Source organism: Petaurus breviceps, unplaced genomic scaffold (assembly GCF_028583685.1).
Source record: "Petaurus breviceps papuanus isolate PSGF00001 unplaced genomic scaffold, PetGlider_PUasm1.0 90638, whole genome shotgun sequence".
NCBI lineage: Eukaryota > Metazoa > Chordata > Mammalia > Diprotodontia > Petauridae > Petaurus > Petaurus breviceps.
The window spans coordinates 9,211,038-9,238,040 of NW_027187295.1; the positions used below are offsets into that span (position 1 = coordinate 9,211,038).

General features: G+C 37.8%; 1 protein-coding gene and 1 pseudogene across 1 annotated transcript in view; one reads left to right on the forward strand and one right to left on the reverse strand.

Moving 5' to 3' along the window:
• ANKAR (ankyrin and armadillo repeat containing) overlaps positions 1–27,003 on the forward strand; it is a 94,115-nt gene that overhangs the window by 8,703 nt on the left and 58,409 nt on the right. Inside the window, exons 3-7 of the mRNA XM_069064547.1 lie at positions 2,501–2,664; positions 7,016–7,116; positions 11,047–11,227; positions 16,001–16,220; positions 26,696–26,897. Coding sequence (XP_068920648.1) covers positions 2,501–2,664; positions 7,016–7,116; positions 11,047–11,227; positions 16,001–16,220; positions 26,696–26,897 — 868 coding nt within the window. The remainder of the gene's footprint in view (positions 1–2,500; positions 2,665–7,015; positions 7,117–11,046; positions 11,228–16,000; positions 16,221–26,695; positions 26,898–27,003) is intronic.
• On the reverse strand, positions 5,860–6,171 carry LOC138143302 (cytochrome c-like; annotated as a pseudogene).

Here is a 27,003-nt window from a genome sequence, read left to right on the forward strand (position 1 = left end):
ATAGTATTTCCCTTCTAACCATTTCCTGCAGCCTTGAATGTCTACTTCCCATCACTTTTCCTTCACTCCCTGCCTAAAGCTTGGGATGGGAATTGGGCAAAGGAACAGGAAGGAGAATAGAAGGAAAAGGAGAAAGACAATGGAGGGGTAAGGGAAGGGAATAAGTATTTATAAAGTACCAACTATATGCCAGGAATCGTGCTATATTTTACAAATATTATATCATTTGATCCTCACAGCAATTGTGGGAGGAGGTACTGTTCTTTAGCTCTTGATACAGTTGAAAAAACAGACAGAGAGAGGTTAAATGACTTGCCCAGGGTCACAAGTATCTGAGGTTAGATTTGAACTCTGAAAAGTTTCAGAAAATATCTGAGAAAATCAATGACTTGTTCCAGCAGGATGAAGTTGGATTAGATTAGACATAGAGAAGCACCTGGAAGACTGCTGCAGTAGTTCAGATACAAAATGACATGAGCTTGAGCCTTAAGAGTAGGAACTGAAGAGAGATATAGGAGTCATTACAAGATGGATTATTAGAAGTTAATGACTTGGGGGCAGCCAGGTAGCACAACGAGTAAGAACATCAGCCCCAGAGTTGGGATGACCTGGGATCGAATCCGGGCTCAGACACTTAGCACCCACCCAGAAACACCTGGCCGTGTAACCTTGAACAAGTTACTTAACCCCGATTGCTTAAAAAAAAAAAAAAAAGTTAATGACTTGACTGGATAAAGGAAGTGATGGATGGAGAAAAATAAGTTATTTTATTATGTGTACGTAAGTGCTAACAAATTCCTACTTGGAGCTTAGAGATGTGGAGAGAGTGGGACAGCTCCCAGCCAACATGTACACTTTTCCTGTGGTTTTGTGGAGATCAGACTCCTATTTTGATGTTTAATCCCTTAATCAGAATTTCAAGCTAAGGAAGAAGGTGGAATACTTCTGGATAGGCTGGTGCTGGGAAACATTTGGGAACAAAAAACACCTCTGGATGCACTGTAACTAGGTGATCCATAATGACATTTGGTGAATCCATCTTCCCACTAATTATTTGGTCTTTAACCTTTTAACTTTTTTTTTTTAGCTGAATCTCCAATTAAAAGAAAAAAGATGTTTTAAGAGTCCTGAAAATAGCCACATCATTTCTGTTCACCAAGGGTTTTACAAACACTTGCTTGTTTGATTCTCACAGCAGCCCTATTTGTTGGGTACTTCATATACATTGTACAAGCATGTAAATTTTCTCAAAAGATCACAAAGTAAAATCAATAGAATTCCTCCAGAAATAGCTTTTGGATAAGAAGAATTAGTGTCCCTTTTACACATGGAAAGGAAAACTTGCCCCCCTCCCACTCTGACCCTTCAAAAATATATTTGCTTATTGTAATGCCAAGCAAAAGCAACTTCCCAAGGTTCAAAATACCAGCATAGGTGCTCTCCATTTTATTCAGTGAAAAATTAAGAACAGAGAAGATCAAAATATGACAACATTCAAAATACAGCATTTACTAAGTGTGATTCAATAATCTCCAAATACTACCTGATTTAATCAAGTACTACTCCACCCCTGGACATTACATTCATTTAATCAATCACAAAGTCCCTCTTCTAAATACTACTCCACCCCTAGGCTGTACATTCATTTAGTCCATCACAAAGCCCTTCTTCTCAAATGGAGATTAGTTTCCAATCATAAGTAAAGTACATTCATTTGTTCAACCACAGAACACAAAAAGGTTAAAAGTTCCCCACCCTTGGATTACAATTGAATCTACCCCAGAGTTACAACAAGCTTAAGCACAGCATTTAATACCCAAATGGAGGTCTTTTCTTCATCTTGACACAGAGGCAAGTTCTCAGCAATCTTTGTTCCTGGGGAGACAGAGCTTAGCAAGGCCACAAGATACACTGTCAGTGTCTTCATTAATTCATTCTCTGTCTGCTTCTCAGTCCTAGGACCCCTGAAAACATTAGCAAACCCCCTTTCAGGATTTCTGTAAACATATAACAAGAAAATCCTCCTTCAGGGCTTCTGAACCAACAGCAAGGTTCCCAGACTGTAACAACAGGACTGTCCTTCACCAGTGGACAGATCTGGCAAAACAACATCAAACCAGACAGACAAAGTACCAGCATAACAGTCATGTCTCCTCAGTCCTTGGAAGCTCTGGGTGGCAGCTCTCAAAAGTCCTGAGCAATTCAAAGTGGCCCTCAGCAATCCTCTCAGTTTCTCTCTGCCTCCAAAATGCTGCTTCCAAAAGGTTCTTCTGCCTCCCTCTTTTCTTGTGTCTCTCTAAATTTACGTCACCAGCTCCTCCCACTTCTGCCCTCTCTTTTCACGTCAACAAGTCCATCCCACAAGTGGGATTCACAAGCTTTGGGTTTTAACACAATCAAACTAAAAACCAAGCCAATACAGGGGGATCTTTGAATTCCATTACTATTACACTTATATGCTATTTTCTTTTTAAATAAAACTGTGTTTTTGCTTTTGAAGATGATAAAGTAAAGACAGAACGCGAATTGCCACCATTTATTCGTGGACGGAATTTTAAGTGCCAGCATTTTCATTACGCAGAGAATCAATATTTTCATGTTCATGGAGGAATTGAATTTGACATTGGCACACCTCCAATGGAGGAGATTTCAGAAGCCTTTCAGGTTTGATAAGGTTTACTTTTCCTGATATAGTATAGTATAAGGCCATGCTCATAATTTGTTCTCTCTGCAGTCAAGGCAGAAAGGGGAGTGGCTATGGAAATAGAAAAAAAAGTTCTTTAATACTATAAGATTATTTCCTCACTGATCTTAAATTACATTGTTTATAACTGTATAGCATGTCCATGGCATAGAATTCTGCTCAATATATAATTTATTTAATGCCCATAGCTTATTGATTATATAATGGCCCCTATTTTTACAGTAACAATCCCCTAGCATTAATACCTTATGACTCTAGTAACTCTCAAAGATTAGCATTAGAACTAACAGTCCCATAGACTGTTTTGTTTCATAGGGTATTGAGATATTCTTCTTCCCTAGAGTCTGAAGAAGTGATTTTGTCCTGTAAGCATGGGAATCAGGTCCATTTATTGAGTGACTCTAAATAATTGTTTTGCATAAAATTTACATTAAAAATTTATGTGATCAGGGATCTGACAGCCATTTTTGGGTACTCAGGCATGAAAAATAGATTTCAGGGACAGAATTTCAAACCCTGAGATAACTGGGTAGAAGGAGGCAGAATACTCACCTTGGAGGAACTAGTATCTGAGGAAAGGAAACAAAACAAATGCTTAAGCACATAGGAGCAAATAGTGACCTCCAGATTGTAGGATCGTCATTTTAGAGCTAGAAGGAACCTCAGGGACTATTTCATTCACCCCTTAGTTTTACAGATGAAGAATTGAGGCCCAGAGAGGTGAGCGCCTCGCTCAAGATCACACAGGTACTAAGAATTAGGATTTGAAAATAGGTCCTCCAAACCCAGTGCTCTTTGCACTGCACTACGTTGTTCCCCCTAGTCACTGGAAATTAGGGGCAAGGTTGGGGCTTAACCAGGGGGAATAAAGCAAAATGCCAGAGATTGGATCTAGGTTACAAGGTCAGAGAAGGACCAGCAGTAAAACTAAGTATGCTGAACTGTTCAATTATAGATCTGTGGGTATCTGTTTTCTCCCTGACTAGTGCTCAAATTGGTCCTAGATCCTGAACCTGAACTTGGGTTTTAAGTAACCCCAAATTTATGACATAAAATTTATATAGAACTAGAGGCATTTATTTAAGAAAGAGTGCCAGCCTGGTCCTTATAGGAGACTTTAAGATTTCACCTGATCTATAATCTCATTCATATAGGAATTCTCTCAAGTGATATAGATCATAACCTGTCCATACTCCATTCTTTGTGATTCAAGCCCATGTCCTCATATACATCTTTTTGGAGATTTTCTTCAGGCCTTTCAGCATTCCAAGAGTTCTAGTGCTATACAATGTGATTGGCCCATGTCTTTTTCTAATTGTACATCTCCTGGATGATATATTTTGTTTAAAGCCATTGATTTTATACTGTCAAAATTAAATCTGCCATACATCTCCCCATGGCCTTTTGGGTCATCCAACATTTGATACTTCAGAGATTGTAAAGTACCTTGATTCACAGCCATGAACCTAACAAGAATATTGGCAGACAGGGAATGACATCATTGAAAGAACTGTGTGATTCCCAACATCAGTACAAACCCACTCTTTTCCTTCTATTCAGTTCTTTTCCCAATGTGCTGTTTTTTCTTACTCTGTCTAAAACATATGTGCTGATGGACTGGCTCAGTGGGCAATCCATTCAACTGTAAATCATGATCCAGGGGTGGAGAACCTGAGACCTCAAGGCCACATGTGGCCTTCTAGGTCCTTGGATGTGGCCTTTTGACTGAGTCCAAGTTTTACAAATTTACAAATCCTTTTATTAAGGGGATTTGTTCTGTGAAATTTGAATTCAGTCAAAGGGTCACACTTAAAGACATAGAGGGCCGCATGTGGCCTTGAGGCCACAGGGTCCCCACCACTGTTAATCTAAACTGTAGTCTTTATCACTATGAATTTTTAAGCCAGCTTCTGAATGGTTGTGGGTTTCTTTTAAGAGGCTTTGAGATATTCTATAATTTAATGCAATCAGCACAATGTCATTTGCAAACAAGAATATTTAGAGGACCTTACCATGCATAGCAAAGATTCTTAACTTGGGGTCCAAGAACTTTTTTAAAATATATTTTGATAACTATTTCAATATGATTGGTTTCCTTTATAATATCATATGTTTTATGCATTTAAAAACATTATTTTGAGAAAGGATCCATATATATCACCAGACTGACAGAGGTCTACAATTCACAAAAAAAGGTTAAGAACCTCTGGTCTCTAAGGAATCTTTCTTCTATTTGAATTCTGCATTGGACATCCTTGATGATCCTGGTAAAGAATTTTGGTAAGACAATGTCTGAAACAAGGTCATCAAATAAAATTATCTATGTTGTTATATCTATTAAAGACATTATATGATTTTATGTATCAAAAACATGATATGAATTTAACATATATATGGGAGACATGATGTTGGAGGGGAGCCTTTAAAGCTACAATGTGCAGTATTGAATCAAATGCTTTTTAAAAAATCAACAAATAGTAGAATCTTGTATTTTCCATATTTTTCAAACAGTTAAGTGACTGTGAAGAGGTTGGTTATAGAATTTATCATTCATGGAAACATGTCTGTGCTGTTCTCATATTTTAATCAAAGATCATCTTAATATGTGCCTTAATATGTGTGTAGATCATTCTGATATTTTATAAAGCTGAGAAAGTTAGCATGTGAGCTGGTAGTTACTTATATTCTTTTGATTTCCTTTTTTTGGGGGGGGGGAATAACCATCCATGATTGTTCCATTTATTTGTCATCATCCCTTCTTTCATGTATCTTTAGAATCAACTCTTGAATGCTTTCATCATAAGTCATCTCTCACACAGATTTCTTCTGAGTTGGGCTGGCCCAACTGCTCTTTCAGTTTCTAATTCCTCATGAAGCATATCAGGGACTGAGATAATAGAAACCAAATGTGGTGGGACTGTATGCTAACTTAACTGTGATTGGACTTATAAAAAAGATAACCATACTAATTTAAATATAACCTTGGTTAATCTACATAATAACTTTATTAGAAATTCTGAAAAAAATATTTAATAGCCATTCATGATCCAAGTTCTTAGATTGGGTTGATGAAACCAATTTAAATAGAGTAGAGTTATGGTATATGTTAAAAAAATTCATTATGAGATATATTTTTGTATGGCAGCAGAAAATTATTATTCATTGGTAGCTTTGTTGATACATGCTATCAAGTCTGCCCTTTTTCCTTTGTTCTTATTATCAGTAAAGATCATTTTTGTTCCAGGGATACATTTCTTGGGGTTCACCAAGTATTACATTAGAGTATACTTTTCCTAGACAATGCCTTTGCTTTTGTTTCCATCTGTGTAAGAGAATTTTGGAGACTAGCCAGTCTTTTATCCAAAGAGTCCACTCAAATCAGATCCGGTCTCCTGCTTGCCACCCTTTTCTACTGTGATGCATCATGCACAGTTCTTAAAGATCTTACCTTTCTCAATATCACTCATTGTGAATTTGGTTTTCTTTTGATAAACCCAATCCTTTGTACTTTTTCCTTTGTCCATACCTTCTACATGTCCAATTCTGTGTTAGTCAATGATCTTTAGGGTGCTGTTTTCCCCCTCCCCTTTGCCCCGTCCTTTTAAGTAACAGATCACTTTTGAATCAAGCAGATCTAGCTTTCCTAGCAAAAGAGAGCCACCTCCTCAATCCAGGCACATGGTCCACTGATGAGATTATTTGCTCAGGATAACAGGATAAGACTTTTCTGAGACCTGGTGGAAGCCATTATTTTGGTTTTCTTTCCAAATAGGTGAAAGGTAAGCAAATGTCAAATTAAATATTAGGAGACACTAAATAGAGTAATTCTCTAATAAAAATGAAGATAGCTATGAATAATGTATATTTTAATATAATGGAGATGTCCTTTCCACTGTGTTCTTTATATAAATTTTATTACACTAGAGACTAAAAAAAAATTAAACTTCCTTCTTGTGTTGTGCATTTGTAAGAAATTCATTCTATGAATATTAGGGATCTTAGCTACTTCAAGATTCTTGCTGTATCTTACAGATAAAAATACCTTCGGGTTAGGTTAAATATTTTTTAATTGAATTGGCAACTTTATCAATTACAGTCATCATTATTCTTTTCAGTGTATCTTTTTATCCTTTTATTTTCCCCCTGCTACATAAAGGTTATCATCTATTTGTGAGGTGAAATTATGTGTAACTGACAGAATTTTAGTCATTTGAAAATTTTTTTAAATTGTTGCCAAAAGAAGTCTTGAAAGATTTGTTTCAATTGGTTTGAAGGTGAGTATTTAGTAACATAGCAACTTTCATCTTTTAGGAACTTTATGAAAAATTGCAAGACTGTGCTTCTCAATCATTTTCAGATTTAGGATACAAAGAATTCTACCCCATACCAGTCATGGAATATAATGGAAAAAGGTAAGGAATATTCAGAATATATTCCCTATGACTACAGGTTGCTCTCTTTCCACAAAAAAGCAACAGAGTAAAGGGGGATTTAGAAAATGGTGCTGAGATAAAGGCATCACACAATGTTGAAAGGGCACCTCAGAAGAAAAATGTAGAAACTGTATATAACAAGAGAGATAGGGGGCGGCTAGGTGGTATAGTAAATAGAGCACCGGCCCTGGAGTCAGAAGGATCTGAGTTTCGAATTCATCTTCAGCCACTTAACACAAAAACTAGCTGTGTGACCTTGGGCAAGTCACTTAAATCCAATTGCCCTGTCTTCCCCCTCCAAAAATCAAAAGCAAAAAAAAAAAATTAAAAAACAAAACAAAACAAGAGAGGTAGCGGTCCAGGACAAAATGGGTTTCCCAAAGTTTGGTATATTTAGAAGTATATCACCTCCCAGGAGATCAAGGTAATTTCCTTTTTCTGGTAGTTATGTCTCAGGGTTAAAATAATAATATTCCTAAGATGGCAGAGTAGAAGCATGACCATCCCCAATCCATGTAAGAAGGGGACTCTAAACAAACTTTGGAGCTGTAAAACCCACAAAATGACACAGAGAAGCTAAACTCCCACTGAGGACAGCCTAGCAGGCCGGCAGGAATCAGCCAGCGCAGTGCTCTGGGAGCCGAGCCCGGCTTTAGCCCCAAGGAGGGCCTGACCAGCCGCTGGCCAGAGGGACCCCAGATCAGCAGCAGCTGTGGCCATTTCCAGAATTATCAACACATAGACAGGAAGGACAAAGTGAGAGGTCAGTGCAGTCTGGACTTTGGGACCAGTAAGTGGGAGTGCGTGGCTTTTGCCCCCAGGGCGAGAAGCCACTGAGACATGGCACAACCAGCCATCACCATGTGGCTGCTTCAGCTCCTGGCCTGCAGAGTGTAGGGGGAGCAAGCACCAGTCTGAGGAGAATCTCAAAAGCTCAATGAGGAGAATCATTCCCTCAGATTTATAATGGAGCAAAGGGAAGCTAGTGACTTTATGAGAAATCAAGATACTACTAAATAGATCCAAACAAATGAAAGGATAGAAAGCAATGTGAAATATCTCATGGGAAAAACCACTGACCTGGAAAATAGATACAGGGGAGATAATTTAAAAATTATTGGACTACCTGAAAGCCATGACCAAAGTAAGAACCTAGAAATCATCCTCCAGGAAGTTCTCAAAGAAAACTGCCCTGATGTTTTAGAACAAGAGGGCAAAATAGAGGTTGAAAGAATCCACCAATCACCTCCTGAAAAAGATCCCAAAAAGAAAACTCCTAGGAATATTATAGCCAGGTTCCGGAATTCCCAGATCAAGAAGAGAATATTAGGAGCAGCCAGGAAGACACAATTTGAATATTGTGGAAACACAATCAGGATAACCCAAGATCTGGCAGCTTCTACACTGAAGGATCGAAGGGCTTGGAATATGATATTCCAGAGGTCAAAGGAGCTGGGATTAAAACCAAGAGTCACCTACCCAGCAAAACCAAGTATCATGTTTCACGGGAAAATATGGTCATTCAGTGGAATAGAGGAATTTCAAGCATTCTTGCTGAAAAAAACCAGAGTTGAATAGAAAATTTGACATTCAGATACAAGAAGCAAGAGAAGCATGAGAAGGTAAACAGGGAAAAGAAATCATAAGGAACTTATCAAAGTTGAACTATTAACATTCCTACATGGAAAAACAATAATTGTAACATGAAACTTTCCTCAGTAGTTGAAGGGAATAGAAATATATATACATACACACACACATATATATGTGTCTATATATAAGGGTATATGGACATATGAATACATATGTGAATGTATGTATATATGTTTACAGGTATACATAGATAGAGGGCACAGGACCAATTTAACAGGCAGGGATGACACTTAAAAGGTGAAATTAAGAGGTGAGAGAGGAATATAATGAGAGGAGATGGGGAGAGACAGAATAGGGTAAATTATCTCATATAGAAGAGGCAAGGGAAAATGGTTACAATGGAGGGGAAGAATAGGAAGGCAAAATGGAAGGGATCAATCTTATTCCCACTGAATTTGGCTTGAGGAGGGAATGAAATACACATTAAATAGGGTATCTCACCCTCCAGGAGAGTAGGGGGGATAGGGGATGAGAGGGGGGATGATGGAAGGGAGGGCAGGCTGGGGGCAGGGAGGGAAGTTGGAAGCACCCACTTTTGAAAAGGGATCAAAGTAGAGAATAGAACAGGTGGGAGGTGGGATAGGAGGGAGGGAAATATAGTCAGTCTTTTACAACATATCTACTATGTTATTGTTTTGCATTAGCCATACATGTACAATGTATAATGAACTGCTTATCTTCCCAGTAAGGGTGGGTAACAAGGGAGGAAGGGAATGAATCTGGAATTCAAAGTTTTAAAATCAAATATTCAAATATATATATACTATTATTAATACTATTTTACATGTAATTGGGAAATAAGATATATAGGCACTGGGGCATAGAAATCCACTGGAAAAGTCGAAAGGGGTATGGGAGGAAATATGGGAGAGAACAGATTGGAGGAGGGGATATCCTGTGGGATTTCTATTTTGGGGCAGTGGGTTGGGGAAAAACAGGGAGAAAATTTGTAACTCAAAATCTGGCTGAAATGGACGATGTAAATCAGAAGTTAATAAAGCATTTGGAAAAAAAAAAACTAGCAATGTGACCAAATTGCCCTAACTTCCCCCCTCCAAAAAAAGAAAAAAAAATGATGTAAAACATTTTATTAATTATTTCAATAAAGTTGGGTTCTTTTGTTAAAATAATAATAATAATATTCCTGAACAAAAAAATGGTGTCAAAAGATGATTGCTTAACAAGAAATATATTGTTCAGAAGATCAATTGTAGCTTTGACTGTTCTAGGCCTGTGTCAGTCCCAGGGGCACTAAATGGGTGGCACATTTGTCCTGAACCTTATGTCACTTGACTTTTAAGCCACAGTCACAAGAGTCAGATGCCTCCTGGATAGGGGCCCTCTATCCAACTCCTTAGGCTTGACCCATAAGATCTCTGAATTCTTAATTATACCTAAGCCTGTCTTCATATGCTACCTCTCTTTTTCTCCCCTGCCACCCCTTCCCCCTTTTTGTTCTCTCATAAATCAGAAGGATTTTCACAAGGACTGAGGCCTGCTCTGTTGTAGCATAATACTCCTCTTTCCTCAAAAAGTAATGCTGTAATACACAGCTTATGTTCCTTTCCCATTGTCCTATCTGTTCTACCACTAACCTTTAAAAGAATGGATATTTCAGGAATATGCCAAATGAAACAGCCTCTTATGGAATCATTCAATAATGCATTCCAAATATTTATAATATAAATTCTTAGCTATAGAACTTGTTGAAAAATCCATAGTTATTCAAAAATTTTTATAAGTTTCTAACTATATTTTAATTAAAGTTTTTCCTAATACTTCTGTCCCTAAAACTATGTTTGCTGATTTTAAATTACTTTAGGTGTTCAGAGTTGGTTAATGATGCATAACTAGTTAAAATGAGTGACTGGACTAAATTCAAGTGTACTAACACATTAATGAACTTGTACTAACAACAGATTTATGCTAGTTCACAGATGAAAATAAATAGTGGGGGGCAGAAGAGCATAAGAAAGAGATTTTATAATGTGTTCAAGGGAAAGAGAATACTCATATAAATTTGTTGAGGTATATGTTCTTTACTTTGAAAGGATAAAAAACATAATACATAAGCAGATGTGTAACTTTTGATTAAAAAAAGCCATTATGCTTCAGTTGTTGGTATGTTATTGGTGTTTACTAGCTAAGTGAAAAAAAATTACAAAAGAAGATCAGATATGTTTGCACAAAAATATTAAATCAAGTGAAAAGAAGTTAGTAAATATTTTTTTTCTTATTTTGCACTTTTTTTAACAGCTACTATGTAATCTATTTTGAACTTGAAACTTTCTATCAGCAGTTATATAAGACCCAATGGTGGGGTGCCATAAATGAAATTATGAAGAGCCTTAGACCTAAAAGACTTCCACTGTCAGACATTCAATTACATGAGCAATTCAAGAAAAAATTTGGCTTCAAAAAAGCTATGAAGTGCAAGGTATTTCATTGACTGTTAACATTGCAAATTGGGTGCTAGTATCTATAAACAAGATTTTGTTTAAAGAGCTAAATGTTATATAAAACCATGTGTCTCTGGAGAACATTTCTTAGAGATTTGAATAAAATGATGTTTACCTTCACTATTAGACTAAAATACATTTTAGTAGGTAAAAAACCTTTAGTATTATAAATTCATGAAATAAAACAAATTACCCTTTACTAAACTGAACTCAGTTGTGAATTGATCCCAGCCTTGTAGCTAGCTGGTATAAGTTCTGCCAAATAGACATATATACTTTCCTTGGTTAGACCTGTCTATTTGTCTACCATGGGCATTTTAGTTCAACAAATTACTAAGCAAATATTAAGCACTTACTAGGTGCTGTGAAAGGCTAAGGGCAGTTCCAGATTTCAAGGAGTTCACAATATAACGGGGAAGACAACACACAAACACCGTATGTGCAAACAAGTTATATACAGGATAAATGAGAGATAATCAAGAGAAGGAAGACAGTAGACTTAACAGGAATTGGGAAGGACTTCCTGTAAAAGATGAGATTTTATTTGGGACTTAAGGAAAGTCAAGAGGCAGAGATGAAGAGGGATAGCATTCTAGGCCTGGGGGACAACCAGGGAAAATGCCTGAGTGTCTTATTTGAGGAACAGCCAAGAGTCCACTGTCACCAAATCAACGAGTATGTGTGTGGGGAGTGTAAGGTGTAAGAAGACTGGAAAGGTGTATATATATATATGTTGGTAGGGGGCAAAGGGGAGTTAGGCTATGAAAGGCTTTTGAAAGGTTATGAAAGACGGAGCATTTTGTATTTCATCTTGGAGGTGATGGGAAGCCACTGGAAATTTTTGTGTAGGGGAGTACGTGGTCAAATCAGCACTTTAGGAAAATCACTTTGGTGGCTGAGTGGAGGAAAAACTGCAGTGAGGAGAGACTTGTAGCAGGCAGACTGAGGGCCTGCACCAGCGTGGTGGCAGTATTGGAAACGAGAAGGCAACATATTGGTGAAATGTTGCAATGGTGAATTCAACAGGTTTTAACAACAGATTTGACACAGGGATGAGTGACAGTGAGGAGTCAAGAATGACACCTGGTTGTAGGCCTGGGGGACTGGGAAGATGGTGGTGCCCTTGATATTCAATAAGTACTTACTACATTTGATGTATTTTGCTAGCTGCTAGAAATATGGATGAAACAAGACATAGTCCCTGACTTCAAGGAATTTAAGACAAATATGCAAATAACTATATACAAGTTACACTATGACTAATGCATGAGAGGTCCAATTGCAATGGTATGAAAGAATTGAGAAAAAAGAGATTGTTTATAGCTAAGGGCATCAAGGAAAGCTTAGAGGATAAAGTTACAGCTGAAGGAAGGGAAGAATTTAAACAGAGAAAGAGATATAGGTGTATACAAAGGTAAGAAAGAACAGATGGAGTTTGGAGAACAACGAATGATCTGTTTGGCTGAAATATTGCAATGTGTATGACAAAAAAAAAGATAGACTGGAGTCTGATTTTGGAGGACCTTTAATGCCAATATAATAATTGTTAAGACTTTCTACAGCATGTAATAGGAACTACTGTAGAGTAGAGAAGTGATGGTATCAGACCTTTATATTACTATTATTTCAGCAATAATATGAAAGGAGAGACTAGACGTGGAAACTTGTTTGAAAGGCATTAAAATAGTATAGCTGATCTTGAATTAAAGTAGTAGCATTGAGAGTCAAAAGTCAGGACCAGATATGAGAGAGACCACAGAAGTAGAAACAAATGATTTTATATATATTAAAAATGAAGGAAGGGGAATAATCAAAGGTAATTCTTAAGTATCAAAACTGGGTGCCTGAAAGAATAGCAGAAGGGGAGAATTTAGGGGGAGGTTTTGTGGGGAGGATGATCAGTTCAGTTTTGGTCCTGCTGAGTTTGAATTCCCACTAGATCTATCCATAAGATAACTGGAAATGTAGAATAAGAGACATAATTTTGGGTGTCATCTGCATAGAGGTGATAGTCAAACTTATGGGAGTGGATAGAGCTATCAAGTGAGAGGGTATAACAAGAGAAAAAGAGGGGAGTAAAGGCAGAGCCTTAGGAAATGCTCACATTTAAGTATAGAGGAAGGAAGAAGATCCAGGTAAGAAGACAGAAAAGAAGGAATGAAGGAGGGGGGGGAACCAACAAAATAATGGAAGGGAATGAAATCCAAAGGATCACGGAGCACCAATAAAAGACGATGTGATCAAAGTATGAAATATGTTTAAAAGGTGAAGGAAAGTGAAGACTGAAAAAAGCCAATCGATGTATCAATAAAGAAGTCAGTGACTCTAGAAAGAAAAGTTACAATAGAATGGTGAGATTGCCAAGAGCTTGAATGAAGTCATTGTGAGCAAAGGTGTCCTTAAGTTCACAAGGGGCTTTTGACAGAAAGTGGTCATTGTTTGTTCATGGCCCAAATTTCTTACAACTCTTAACTGACTAGCCAGTCTCCAAGACTTTAGAACTTGCTATGGGTTCAGCAAATAGGTTAACATTGACTTAGGGATTTTTGTTCATATATTCGTGTGTCTAGTAGGCAATTACTAGGGGTGAGAATGGGCTCTAAAGGAGCATGTCTAAAGGACTGGAAGAAACTAGTACGTTGAGAGATTAAATGTGGAAGGGAAGGGGAATTGTTGAAAAATAAAAGGAAGGGTTGGAAGAGACCAAGGGCACAAGTAGAGAGGGTAGCCTTGGAAAGGAGTAAGACCACCTTTCCTTTTGAGGCAGGAGAGAAGAGATGAAGTTTTTAAGGTCTGGAGGAGAGGAGTTGCTTCAACAATTCAGTTCCTTTGAGGGTACAATTCATGAGAGAACATGGATAGGAATTTCTCAAAATAAGATATGGATGGGTTATGATTTACATCATTGGAAGGAGTACTAATCCAATGAAGCATTGACATATGCACACAAACAAAAATGTAAGTGAATTATTATTTTAGTATTTCAAAAGTATTTCTAAGGACTTGTCAACTGATTGCATGTGTCCAGACAAGTGAACAAAGTGAAAGAGACCTAATGTAGAAAATAGTCAAGTTGTGTTATAATAACAGATATATAGATCTGTTATTTCAAGGGCAGGCTTTTTTTATTGATCATCTTCCTAAGTCATAAGGAAGGAATCTTAATGGTGTTAATCCATTATCTGACTTTCGGATGGGAATGAATTTGAAATTTTCAAAAAAGACAGTAACTGCCCTATTTTTAAATGTCTACAACTACTTTCACAGTTAATTTATTTTTATTTTTTTATGGTTAATTTTTTTTTAAACAAAAAGACCTGAGAAAATAGTAGCTAGCATTCATATACTGCTTTAAGGTTTGCAAGATCCTCTACATATATTATCTCACTTGATTCTCAAAATGACCCTGTGAGGTAGATGTTATTATCTCCATTTTGTAGATGAGAAAACTGAGGCTGACAGACATTAAGTGACTTAGCCTGGGTTACATTTTAGAGCTAAAATATAACTTCAGAGATTATTTAGTCCAAATCCTTTGTTTTAAAAATGTAGAAATTGAGGCCCAAAGAGAGTATGATTTATTCAAGCTCTCACAGCATGTTAGTAGTAGAATCACAACTAGGGCACAATTATCCCAACTCTTAGACCAGTGGTCAATCCATCATATCATGCTTGCCTCGCTTTTACCTTTCTATAAATAAAAAAATTTCTACAGTGGTTTCCAAAAGGTTTCACATTTATGTTAGTTAGACTAAACAACTTTTAGTTATTGCCTCAATAAACTTAATTTCTGCTTAGTATAAGTACATTTGTGGATCCTTCTTTAAAAGTGACAGCTAAGTGGCAGAGCAGATAGAGCGCTGGGCCTAGAGTCCCTGGAATTAGGAAATCTTGAGTTCAAATTTGGCCTTAGACATTTACTAGAGAGGTGACCCTGGGTAAGTCACTTAACCCTGTTTGCCTCAATTTTCTCTCTTTCTCTTTCTTTCTTTCTTTCTTTCTTTCTTTCTTTCTTTCTTTCTTTCTTTCTTTCTTTCTTTCTCTCTCTCTCTCTCTCTCTCTCTTTCTTTCTTTCTTTCTTTCTTTCTTTCTTTCTTTCTTTCTTTCTTTCTTTCTTTCTTTCTTTCTTTCTTCCTTCCTTCCTTCCTTCCTTCCTTCCTTCCTTTTTTTGCTTTTTGGAGGGGGCAGGGTAGGGCAATCAGGGTTAAGTGACTTGCCCAAGGTCACATGGCTAGTAAATGTTAAATGTCTGAGGTTGTATTTGAACTCAGGTCCTCTTGACTCCAAGGTTGGTGCTCTATTCACTGTGCCACCTAGCCGCCCCCCTCAGTTTTCTTTTTTTTTTTCTTTTAGCAATCGGGGTTAAGTAACTTGCTCAAGGTTACACGGCCAGTTATTTCTGGGTGTGGTGCTGAGTATCTGAGCCCGGGATTTGATCTCCAGGTCATCCTGACACTGGAGCTGGTGCTCTTACTTGCTGAGCCACCTGGCCACCCCTACCCCTCAGTTTTCTTATATATAAAATGGAGATGACAATAATAGCACCTATCTCCCTGGCTATTGTAATAATTTTAAAGCACTTAGCACAGTGCATTAATAATAAGCATTACATGTGTTAACTATCATCATCATCATTATTAAAATTATGCTTGAATCCCCTGGGTTCCAATAACATTATAATACAAAAATATTATTTGTTCTTTTTGATAAAGGTGAGTAAAACTAATTCTGACACATTTACATGATTTTAGAGCTTGCCCTATGGTATGAAGTGCGCTGTTGAAAGAGGATTATCGGCTGTCTTCCATACATTCTGTCGAAAAACCTCATCCTCCACTATCATTGTTACAGATGAATTGGGTTATTGTATTCTCCATTATGCTGCTCTACACAACAGAGTGCCCATTATATGCCAGCTGTGTAGTGCTAATGTGAATGTTAACCAGAGAAGATGTGTGATGAGCAACCTAGGTACCAGCATGTTTTAAAACTAAAATAACATTGTGTTTGTCTTGTTAATTTCTTCTTTTACATTGAGAACATCTGAACCCCAAATGATATAATACCATCTCCTTGTTTGCATTCCTTCTTTGAATAGTCATTTAAATCTGATAGTGACAAATTTTAATGACTTAAGAGATTCCTGATCAGTGCTTAAATTCTTAGTTTGACTGATTATTCAACAAGCATTTATTAAACACTATGAAGCAGGCACCATGTTAGGCAATGGGGTTACAAAGACAAAAGTGAAACCATCCTTGCCCTCAAGGATCTTACATTTTACCCAGGAGAGGCAATGTGTACATTTGAAGGTATAGACAAAATATACTCAAAATAAGTAAAAAGTGATTTGGGAGATGGGGAGCCACAAATAACTGGGAGGATTGAGAAAGGCTTAAAGGTGAGTCCTGAAGGAAAGGAGGGATTCTAAGAGCTATGCCTGGAAGGAGAGACTGAGAGACTGAGGTGAGAGAGAAATGCATTCCAGCCACAAGAAACAACCAATGCAAATGCACTGGATGGGAAGGTGAGATGCCATATGCAAAGAAAATAAGAAAGTAAGTTTGGCTGCACCACAGAGTGTGAAAGGAAATTAAATAATTTCAAACAAAGGAGTTTATGCTTGATCCCAGTTACCTCTAAGATAAAACTCAAACTCTGTTTGGCACTTAAGGTCCTTCACAATCTGCCTCCAGCCTACTCTTCCATACCCATTTGTGCACCTTCCCCCTTCACACACTCTACGGTCCTGCCAAACTTGACTTCTTACTGCTCCTCACACATGGCATTTCCTCTCCAATTGCCATGATTCTGTACAAACTGCTTCTCGTGTCTGGATGTGATCCTTCCTTACCCCTACCTGCTGGAAGCCCTAGCTTCCTTCAAAGCTCAGTTCAAGAACAAATCTTTCCTGATCTTTCTGCCTCTAGAATGGAATTTATTGAGTACCCTCAGTGCATACCATGGCATTTAGCATATAGTATAAACCTTTAGAATGTTTGTTGGATGACTAATTAATTTAGTTTCTTACCTAGGATTTCATAGTCCTAATGGAGCCTTTTTAGGTTTCTTCTGGTCATTCCCTCCAATGTGAATCACCAGAAGTGTGTAGTGATGGGGTACAGTTCACTATCCTGTACTGAATACACATTGCAGAAATATATTCAATATTGGTCAATATACACTGCATAGTCTACAGTCACTCTTATAGTCCTCAGCAGGAGTTGGCATCTGCCTCCACATTTCTCTTCCTCCTGGGTGCATCAGCAAGTTTTTTTGTTTTTGTTTTGTTTTTGTTCTTTGAATTCCTCATGGTAATTGTGATTCCTCCTTGTTTTATGGAACATGAGAAGCTTCCATCTCTGGGAAAGGCCTCATAGCTGTTGCACAGCTTCAGTGACTCAATTTCTTTTTCCTTTTCCTTTATGTCACATTCTTGTGCTCTCTATTCTCTTGACTTTTATTTCAATTTCTGTGTATTTCTACTTAATCTTTGACTTTCTGCTTTTTTTCTTAGACCACTTCTTCTGACCAGTCAGGGAACTGTTAATTTTAGCCAATATTCCAAGCTAGTAAGGCTCAAATGAGATTTTAAACATCAAGCACTTTGCGAACCCTAAAAGTGCTATTTTTTTTTTGAGGGAGGAAAGTAGGGCAATTGGATTTAAGTGACTTGCCCAACACCACATGGCTAGTTTTTGTGTTAAGTGTCTGAGGCCAGATTTGAACTCAGGTCTTCCTGACTCCAGGGCTGGTGCTCTATTCATTGTGCCACCTAGCTGCTCCTGTGCTATTTTATTATTATTACTATCATCATTGTTCATCAGGCTTCCAATCTGGTGATGATTTCATTCCCTAAATCTTCCACTACACTTCTGTTGAGCTCAGTGTTAATAGAGCAATTAAGGGTTGTGCTGGTAAATGTTTAACAACTAGGATTTCTGGGGGGAAAATGTACATACACGTTTCAAGTTTAATCTGCATTATTTTTTTCATTATTAATACTTTGTTAAGTCTAGACAATCAACAATACAATAAATTGAACCCTACTTTATAGCTCCAATTTATGAGGTGTAAATGCTTACATGGAAAATTGATAAAGGTGAGTAAAACGAATTCTGACACATTTACATGATTTTAGCTCTAAAATATGACCCAGGGTAAGTCACTTAATGTCCATCAGCCTCAGTTTTCTCATCATTTATAGCTCCAATTTCTGAGGTATAAATGCTTACATGGAAAATTTAACAATCTATTCTTAGAACTAATTCTAGAACACCCTTGCCCCAAACACAGAAACTAGTCAGGGAGATCTGGGTTCAGGTCTCGTCTCAAACACCAAGTGTGTGACCCTGGGCAAAAAACATAACCTTCCAGCCTTAGTTTCCTCATCTATGGAATGGGCATAATAAGAGCCTACATACACCACAGGGTTGTTGGGAGGATTAAATGAGATACTATATATACTCTAAGGCAGTTTGAAAATCTAAAAGGGTCATATAAGTGCAAACTATTATTATTTAATACAGACATGACTGGAGATGTTGAATAATGCCTGTATTTTCAAAGCTTCTGGTAGGAAATGGGATTAGGGTTCCTATTCTCTGAAACCTTCCACTGTCAGCTCCCATTACAGACTTCCTCCTTTTCATGCTTATCTGATGCACTGCTGAGTTCTGAGGCTGTTGTCATAGTTTTGCTTTTGCTCATGTAAGCACATCTTCAGAGAACTTCTCTTAAGTAGTTTTACATTGTGAATAAATGAGCTAATTGTAAAGTGATGGTTAATCTTACTCTTTTGTTCATTCCTGTTTAGGAAAAGAGTCTGCCAAAGCAGAAATGAAAAAGGACAAGGATGGTGAGACATAAGTGAAATATTAATAAAATTTCCTTTTTAAAATTTGTCATAAATACTAAAAAAGTTCATTCCTTTTATTATTGTGTAAATATTTTATCTACAAAAGGATCTATAAAGACTAAAGGTCATAGTAAATGGTCCTTTGTTAAGGTTGTAAAGTGCTTGTTTGCCTATTTTCCCCCAAATTGTGACATTTGATGTTCCTAATTGTTCAGCTTCAGTTCTCAAAGAGATTTTTTTCTCTCTCCAAAAACTGACCCAGAATTTAAGTATTGCATATGATCTGAACAGACTGATATATCAGCATTACCACTTAATGATCAAAAATATATCTCATAGCATTCCAGATTTAGAACTGGAAGGGACCTTAGAGGTCAACTAGTTTAACTCAACTCTCATTTTACAGATGAGGAAACTGAGGGACAGAAAGTTTAATGACTTGTCCAAGGTCTCATAGCTAGTAAATGTCTGAGGTAGAACTGGAAATTTGGTCTTCCTGATTCCATGTCCAGTGTTCTATCCATTATACCATGTACTTAAATCAAATGAATGTCACTAGATCCAAAGATGAATGCTTTCAAAGTATTATATATATATGTGTGTGTGTATACATATATACATATATGTATATATGAACATACCTCAGACCTCTAAGCTACAATTAAGGATCTTTCCTTCTACTCTCAATTGTTAATTGTTTCATTAAAATTCCTGAATAATGAGTATTATATATATGGCTTTGGGGAAAGGCAAAGGATAAGCTTTACCCTTTAGGAGATAACAGTATAGTTGAAAAGATAAGATATACTCTCAAAAAGCAGTTAAGTAGAAATCCAATTTAATTCAGCAAACATGTATTAAGCAATTGATGTGTCATATAATGTTCTGGGTGCTAGGAGTACAAAGATGAAACTCAACAGAAAGGAATTTACACACTTGGGGAGATAAGACATTCATAAAAATAACCGCATTATCAATTGTATATGACAAGTACAAGGTAGAAGTCCAAACAGAGGGATATGAGAGTCAGGGAGGCTAAAGGAAGGTTTAACAGAGGTGGTGGCATCTTAGCCAGATCTTGAAAGCAGGGAAGGATGTCAGTAGGCAGAGATTTAAAGAAAGACCATTTTAGACAGCAGAAGTAGGATGCATGAAAGTTATAGATATGGGAAAGGGAAGAAAAGGATTAGGGGATGATGAGCAGTGCAGTTAGCTGGAATATAGAGTATAAGAAAGGGAAAATAGCATCTTAATAAGGCTGGAAAGGTAGTTTGGATACAGAGTTGGGGGGGAGACTTTTATACCTTATATACTTTTATATAAAAGTTTACATTTTTATATAAAAGTTTACATTTTATCTGGTACACAGTGAAGAGCTAGTGAAAGTTTCTGAGCAGAGAATGAAATGGACAAACTTATGCATTAGGAAGATTATCCTGACAGCAGTATGAAAGACTGGAGGTATAGAAAAAAATTGTCCAAGCAAGAGATAATAAGGGCCTGCTAAAATAATTGCAGTGGGACTAGAGAGAATATAAATAATACTTGCAATGCAGTCTATGATAGAATGACTGAAAATGTTGTAGACAGAGAAAAGGAAGATGATTGTGGAATTGTTAGGAAAGGCCCAATGGAAGATGTATGTAGTTGAATGGCAACCCAGGGGACATACTGGGTCTGAACAGTCAAACTCTTAGTTTTTCCTTTAAATGTTTCTGCAATTCATACCCTCAGTAGAAAGTAAGGTACGTGAGATTATAGACTTTCTTTTTTGTGTCCCTAGTGCTTAGTACATTATCTGTCACAGAGTAGGTATTTAATAAGTCTAGGATGAATATGTGAGTGAATGAATAGATCTCTTTCTTTCCATTAAAGCTGCTTACTTTCTCAAGCTTTCACTACTGCAACAGCCTCCTAGCCAATCTCTCTGGCATTCTCTTCTTCCTACCCACCTCCCAAAAAGTCTTTAGATTTATTTTCCTAAAATACTGCTGTGAATGCCTCATTCTTTGACTCAAAAAAACACCAGCAGACCCCCTTTGCCTACAAAATGAAGTCTAAACTCCTGTGCTTGACATTTAGGATTCTCCATGATTTGGAGCCAGTGTATCTATTGCATGTTATCTTCCTAGTTTTTAGCGGAAAAGTTCAGTTTTAGACTTCCTGAGTTAGAGATGACAGCAGGTAATCCAACTGAAAATGGGTACTGTTGAAAATATGGAACTAGAGCTCAGGTCAGGCCTAGAGATATAAGGGAGATTCCTTAAAAAAGAGGTGATAGTTGAACCTGTAAGATAGGATCAGTATAGCCTTAGGGAATAAAACAGATACAGAAAAAACCTGGAGGACAAGAACAAGAATACAGTAGAACTATTGTAGTTGAAGAGTAGATGAGGCTTGAGTGAGCCTCTTTTTACAGATGAGAAAAGAGAGCCTCAAAAAAGTTAATTGATTTACTCAAGGTCATACAGGTAGGAAGAACCAGAATTCGAACCCAGGTTCTCAGACTCCAAAGTCAGTTCTCTTTCTCTTGTACCATGAGAAGTCAGCTAAGGAGACAAATGGAAAGATCAGAGAGGTGGGAAGAGAATACAAAAAGTTCAGGTCTTAGAAGCCAAGGTACAAGACATACCTAATCCTTATTCTAGTCATAATCATATTAGAATCCTTGAGTGGAATGCTCATTTTCACGACTTAACTAGATACAAGAGCCTTTGATGTTCCAGCAGCCCTGATGGCAGTAGCCACGAGCCTTGATGCTCTGTTGTTGCTAGTCCTTGACTGAGGTTACTCAGAGCTTCAGTTAATTTGAATGACTTGGCTCTAGCCGCAAGGGGTGGGAGGTCTCAATGGGTGTTGATGATGGGAATCCAGAACTAAAATGTAAAGGAAAGCAAGTAGTTTTCCTCAGCTGTAAAAAGTCTCAACAGAAGGTTCTAATTGTATGTTGTGAGGTGGTCCGCCTGCACTGTAGGGCAGGGAAGAGCTAAGTAGGAGTCAGTTACTCTAGTCCATCTAGGAATGAGGGAACAGAGACTATAAAACTGAGATGGTTCAGTCAAAAGGGCTTCACAGCCATTCAAGGTACCTTTTTATGTGCCAGATGGGCAGGGCTTGAGGCCTAACAAAAGAGCCAGAAAAGTATTACCTATTTTAGAGGTATTTGGGACCTGGATTTCACATTATGAGTGTTATAATACTTCTTGAATTAGATAGAAAGTGGTAAATGGATGGCAGCTACAGAGGAAGCAAGGCAGCAATAGTGTAGCAAGACAGTGGAATTTCAAAGTCTCAACAGAAATGAGAGACCATGGCAGTATCTGAGGGACAGAGTTGGTTGGTTGGTTGTTGTCCTTTGTTCTTGAAGATGACCAAAATGACATCACTATGCTTGAGTCAAATTTCAATGTGTCCAACTGTGGCTAATCAAATCAATATGAGCTCTACCACAGTGTAATGCCAAGCAAAGGCAACTTCCAAGGTTCAAAATACCAGCATAGCAGCCCTCCATTTTATTCAGTGACAAATGAAGAACAGACAAAATCAAAACACGGAATAATTCAAAATACAGCATTCACCAAGTGTAATTCAATAATTTCCAAGTACTACTTCACCCCTGGGAAGTACATTCATTTAGTCAATCACAAAGCCCCTCTTCTCAAATGGAGATTAGTTTCCAATCATAAAGTACATTCATTTGGTCAGTCACAGAGCACAAAAAGTCAAGTTTCCCACCCCTGGATCACAACTGAATTACAATTATCATCAGTTAATGTCAAGCACCTTCTCAAAAAAGGCAGTAGAGAACACAAAGGTGATCTACCCCTGAGTTACAACAAGGTTAAGATATCATCACAGCATTTAGTACCCAAAGAGAAGTCTTTTCTTCATCTTGACCCGAGGCAAGTTCTCAGCAATCTCTGTTCCTGGGGAGACAAAGCTTAACAAGGCCACAAAATACATTGCCAGTGTCCTCATTAATTAATTCTTTGTCTGCAGAACAGTCCTAGGATCCCTGAAAACATTAGCAAGACCCTCTTCCAGGATTTCCATAAACATACAAGAAAATCCTTCTTCAGGGCTTCTGAATCAACAGCAAGGTTCCAGAACCTCTGCAACAACATCACTGTCCTTCACCAGTTGATGAATCTGGCAAAACAACATCAAAACAGACAAAGTACCAGCATCACACCCATGTCTCCTCAGTCCTTGGCAGCTCCGGGTGGCAGCTCTCAAAAGTCCTGGGCAGCTAGAACTGGTCCTCAGCAATCCCCCCTCTCTCTCTGCCTCCATCATGCTACTTCCAAAAATTCTTCTTCCTCTCTTACTCAGCTTGTGCCTCTCTAAATCTGCCACACCAGCTCCTCCCAGTTCATCCCTCTCTTTTCAGGTCAACAAGTCCATCCCAAAAGTGGGATTCACAAGCTCTGGGTTTTAACACTCAACCCAAAAACCAAGCTAATACAGGGGGATCTTTAAATTCCTTGGGACAGCCAGGTGGCTCAGCAAATAAGAGCACCGGCTCCAGTGTCGGGATGACCTGGGGATCAAATCCAGGCTTAGATACTCAGCACCACACCCCGAAATAACTGGCTGTGTAACCTTGAGCAAGTTACTTAACCCCAATTGCTTAAAAAAAAAATTCCATTACTGTTACACACAGGTAGGGCACAAATAATCTGTGTAAATATTTGGGGTGTTTACTCCAAATTTGCGCACCCTGCATTTCCTTTGACCTATCTCAGTCCTGCTTTGCTCATAGAGCATAGCACTTTCTCTGATGTGGGCACACACCGCTGAGCGGTCCTGTACCAGTGTCTCCCATGTTACACAATCAATTCCAAAGTTCTTTAGAGAGACCTTGAGGGTGTCTGTGTATCGCTTCTTCTGACCACCATGTAAACACTTGCCCTGTGTGAGTTCTCCATAAAACAGTCTTTTGGCAAGCATTTGTTTTGCATTCAAACAATGTGGCCAGCCCGTCAGAGCTTCACTCTCTGAAGCAGAGTGTGAGTGCTTGGCACTTTAGTTGGGATAAGGACCTCAGTTTCTGGTCGCTTATCCTGCGTGGTGATCTTCAGAATCTTCCTAAGGCAATTCAAATGGAAGCGATTCAGTTTCCTGGCATGGCACAGGTAGACTGTCCAGGTTCCACAGGCATGCAATGAGATCAGCACAATGGCTCTGTAGACCTTCACTTTGGTAGTCAGTCTAATATCTCTTCTCTCCCATACTTTTCTCGGGAGCCTCTCAATCACTGAGTTAGCTGCTGCAATGTGTGCATCAACCTCATTATCAATGTGTACATCCCTGGAAAGTACACTACCAAGTGAGTGAACTTATCCACCGCATTCAAAACTTCTCCATTTGCTGTAACTGATGGTTCCACATGTGGATGGTGTAGTGGTGGCTGATGGAGCACCTGTGTTTTCTTTTTTTTTGTCTTTATTAATTTGTTTGTTTATTTTTAGTTTACAAGATTCAATTCCACAATTCCCTGAGTTTCAAATAGCACCTGTGTTTTCTTGGTGTTAATTGTTAGACCAAAATTAGCACAAGCAGCAGCAATTTGTTGCATCTCAGCGTCAGAGACTGCATTGAGTACATAATCATCTGCAAACAGAAAATCATGCACCAACGCTCCCTCCACTTTAGTTTTGGTGTGTAGACTTTTCAAGTTGAAGAGGGACAGAGTACTAAAGGAGAAAAAGAGGTTCTTTGGCAAAGAACCTTGGACCACAGAATTTGCTGGAACCAAAGGGCAAAGGTGTAAAGAACAGTGATGATGAAGAGGAACAAACCAGACCTTGTCCTTTGCTGGTACTATGAGTCATGTGAACTGTGCAAGTCTGGGAAGGAATTCTGATGTTCTCAGGAGGAACCTGGGGTTGAAACAAAATGAGCCACAGAAAATAACCTTATTGAGAAGCCTTCAATATTGAGCTCAGTCTTTATGAGCACAGGATTGATTCAGTGCATGATTCATCCTGTATAGTATAAGTTACAGCCATATCCGTTTATCACCAACCTTTAGGCTTATGAAGTGTGAAAGACTTTTCCATGATTTTCCTAATTTTTCCTTGCTTTCTTCATTCAACTGTTTCTTTGTACTTTTGATGCCTGTTGTTCCAGTTTCTTCCTCTCTTTTTCTTATTAGTGGAAAAAAGAAACTTCCAAGTAGGAAAAAAAAAATAAGTTTTTCATGTATCTCTTTTTCTTGTTTTCTTTTACTTCTCTCTCTTGCCATAAGAAAAGTTGAAAGAATGAAACTGGTAATGAGTTTTGTTTTCAGTCACTTAAAAAAAGGACTAGATGTCTTACTTCAGAACATCATATTTGAACAAAATTAGATATTTAAATAAGATTCATCACTTTAATATATCTGTGCATCATAACCTTAAAATAATCAAATTCTTTTTCTTTTTCAGGGGGAGGGCTGGGTAATTGGGGTTAAGTGACTTGGCCAAGGTCACACGGCTAGTAAGTGTTAAGTGTCTGAGGCTGGATTTGAACAAAGGTCCTCCTGACTCCAGGGCCGGTGCTCTATTCACTGCGCCACCTAGCTGCCTCAAATTCTTTTTATTTTCCTTGTGATTTCTTCTACTTTGTCATTATTTATCTTTCATTCTCATACTGCCAAAGTAAAATAACACATACAGAATTTTCTAAATCCAATATGAGTCTCTTTTTATATTGTTGGAGTTGGGGGGAACAGGAGGTGCTATGATATAAACTATTATATATGTATGTTAGATATACGTATGTATATAGTTATGTTTAGGGTCATATAGCAATCCATAGTATTTCTTTTTTTTTTTTTTTTTTGCTTTTTGGAGGGGGGAAGGTAGGGCAATTGGGGTTAAGTGACTTGCCCAAGGTCACACTGCTCGTTTGTGTGTGTGTGTGTGTGTGTGTGTGTGTGTTAAATGTCTGAGGCCGGATTGAACTCAGGTCCTCCTGACTCCAGGGCCAGTGCTCTATTCCCTGTGCCACCTAGCCACCCCTGATCCATCACATTTCTAAATACAAATAATGACAAGCTAGGCCCTGATACAATTCTACTACATTAATTTATTTAGTGGTTTATTTTTCAGTTAATTTTTAATATTGCATATTGAAAATGGACTGGACCACTAAAGTAACTGAACAGATCTTAAGTCACCCTGCTTGTTATTCACTAATTAATACTCATAAGATTGAAATTAATAAATCCTACTTGTTAAAAGTGTATTGCATGAAGAGATGAACTTAAGATCATTGTTTAATGTACAAAACAAAGCATAACACCATTTTTTGAAATTTTAGGGCCTGGTGTGGTTTAGTGGAATGAGTGAGCGTGGAATTAGAAGAGACCTAGGTTCATATTCTACTGCTAGCACTTAGTATCTGTGCTACCATGGACAACTCATTTTACTGCTCTGAGCCTCAGTTTCCTTATTTGTAAAACAGGGATAACAATAGCTATGAATTTTCTTCATAAAGCTGTTAGAAGCATCAAATGAATTAATGTATGTTTTAAAACATAAGCGTTAAAGCATTTTATGTCAGCTGTTCTTTTAATCCTATTTAAATTGTTCACTTATTTTAGGTCCAACACCCCTACACCTTGCAGCTCAGGCTGGCTCATTAGAAGCAACTGTCTGTCTACTAAGTTACAGAGCAGATTATTTGCTATATGAAAAAAGAGGATGGCTACCTATACATGTTGCTGCTTTCTATGACAATATTTGCATCGTTGTTGCTCTCTGTAGGAAGGATCCTAGTTTGCTAGAAGCTGAGACGGCAGCTGAGTAAGTCACTAAGGCAGTTTTGTCCAAGAATCATAGAATCTTAAGCAGGAAGACAACTTAGAGAAACACATAGGCCAAATCACTAGTCAGTTTAGTATATTATGGT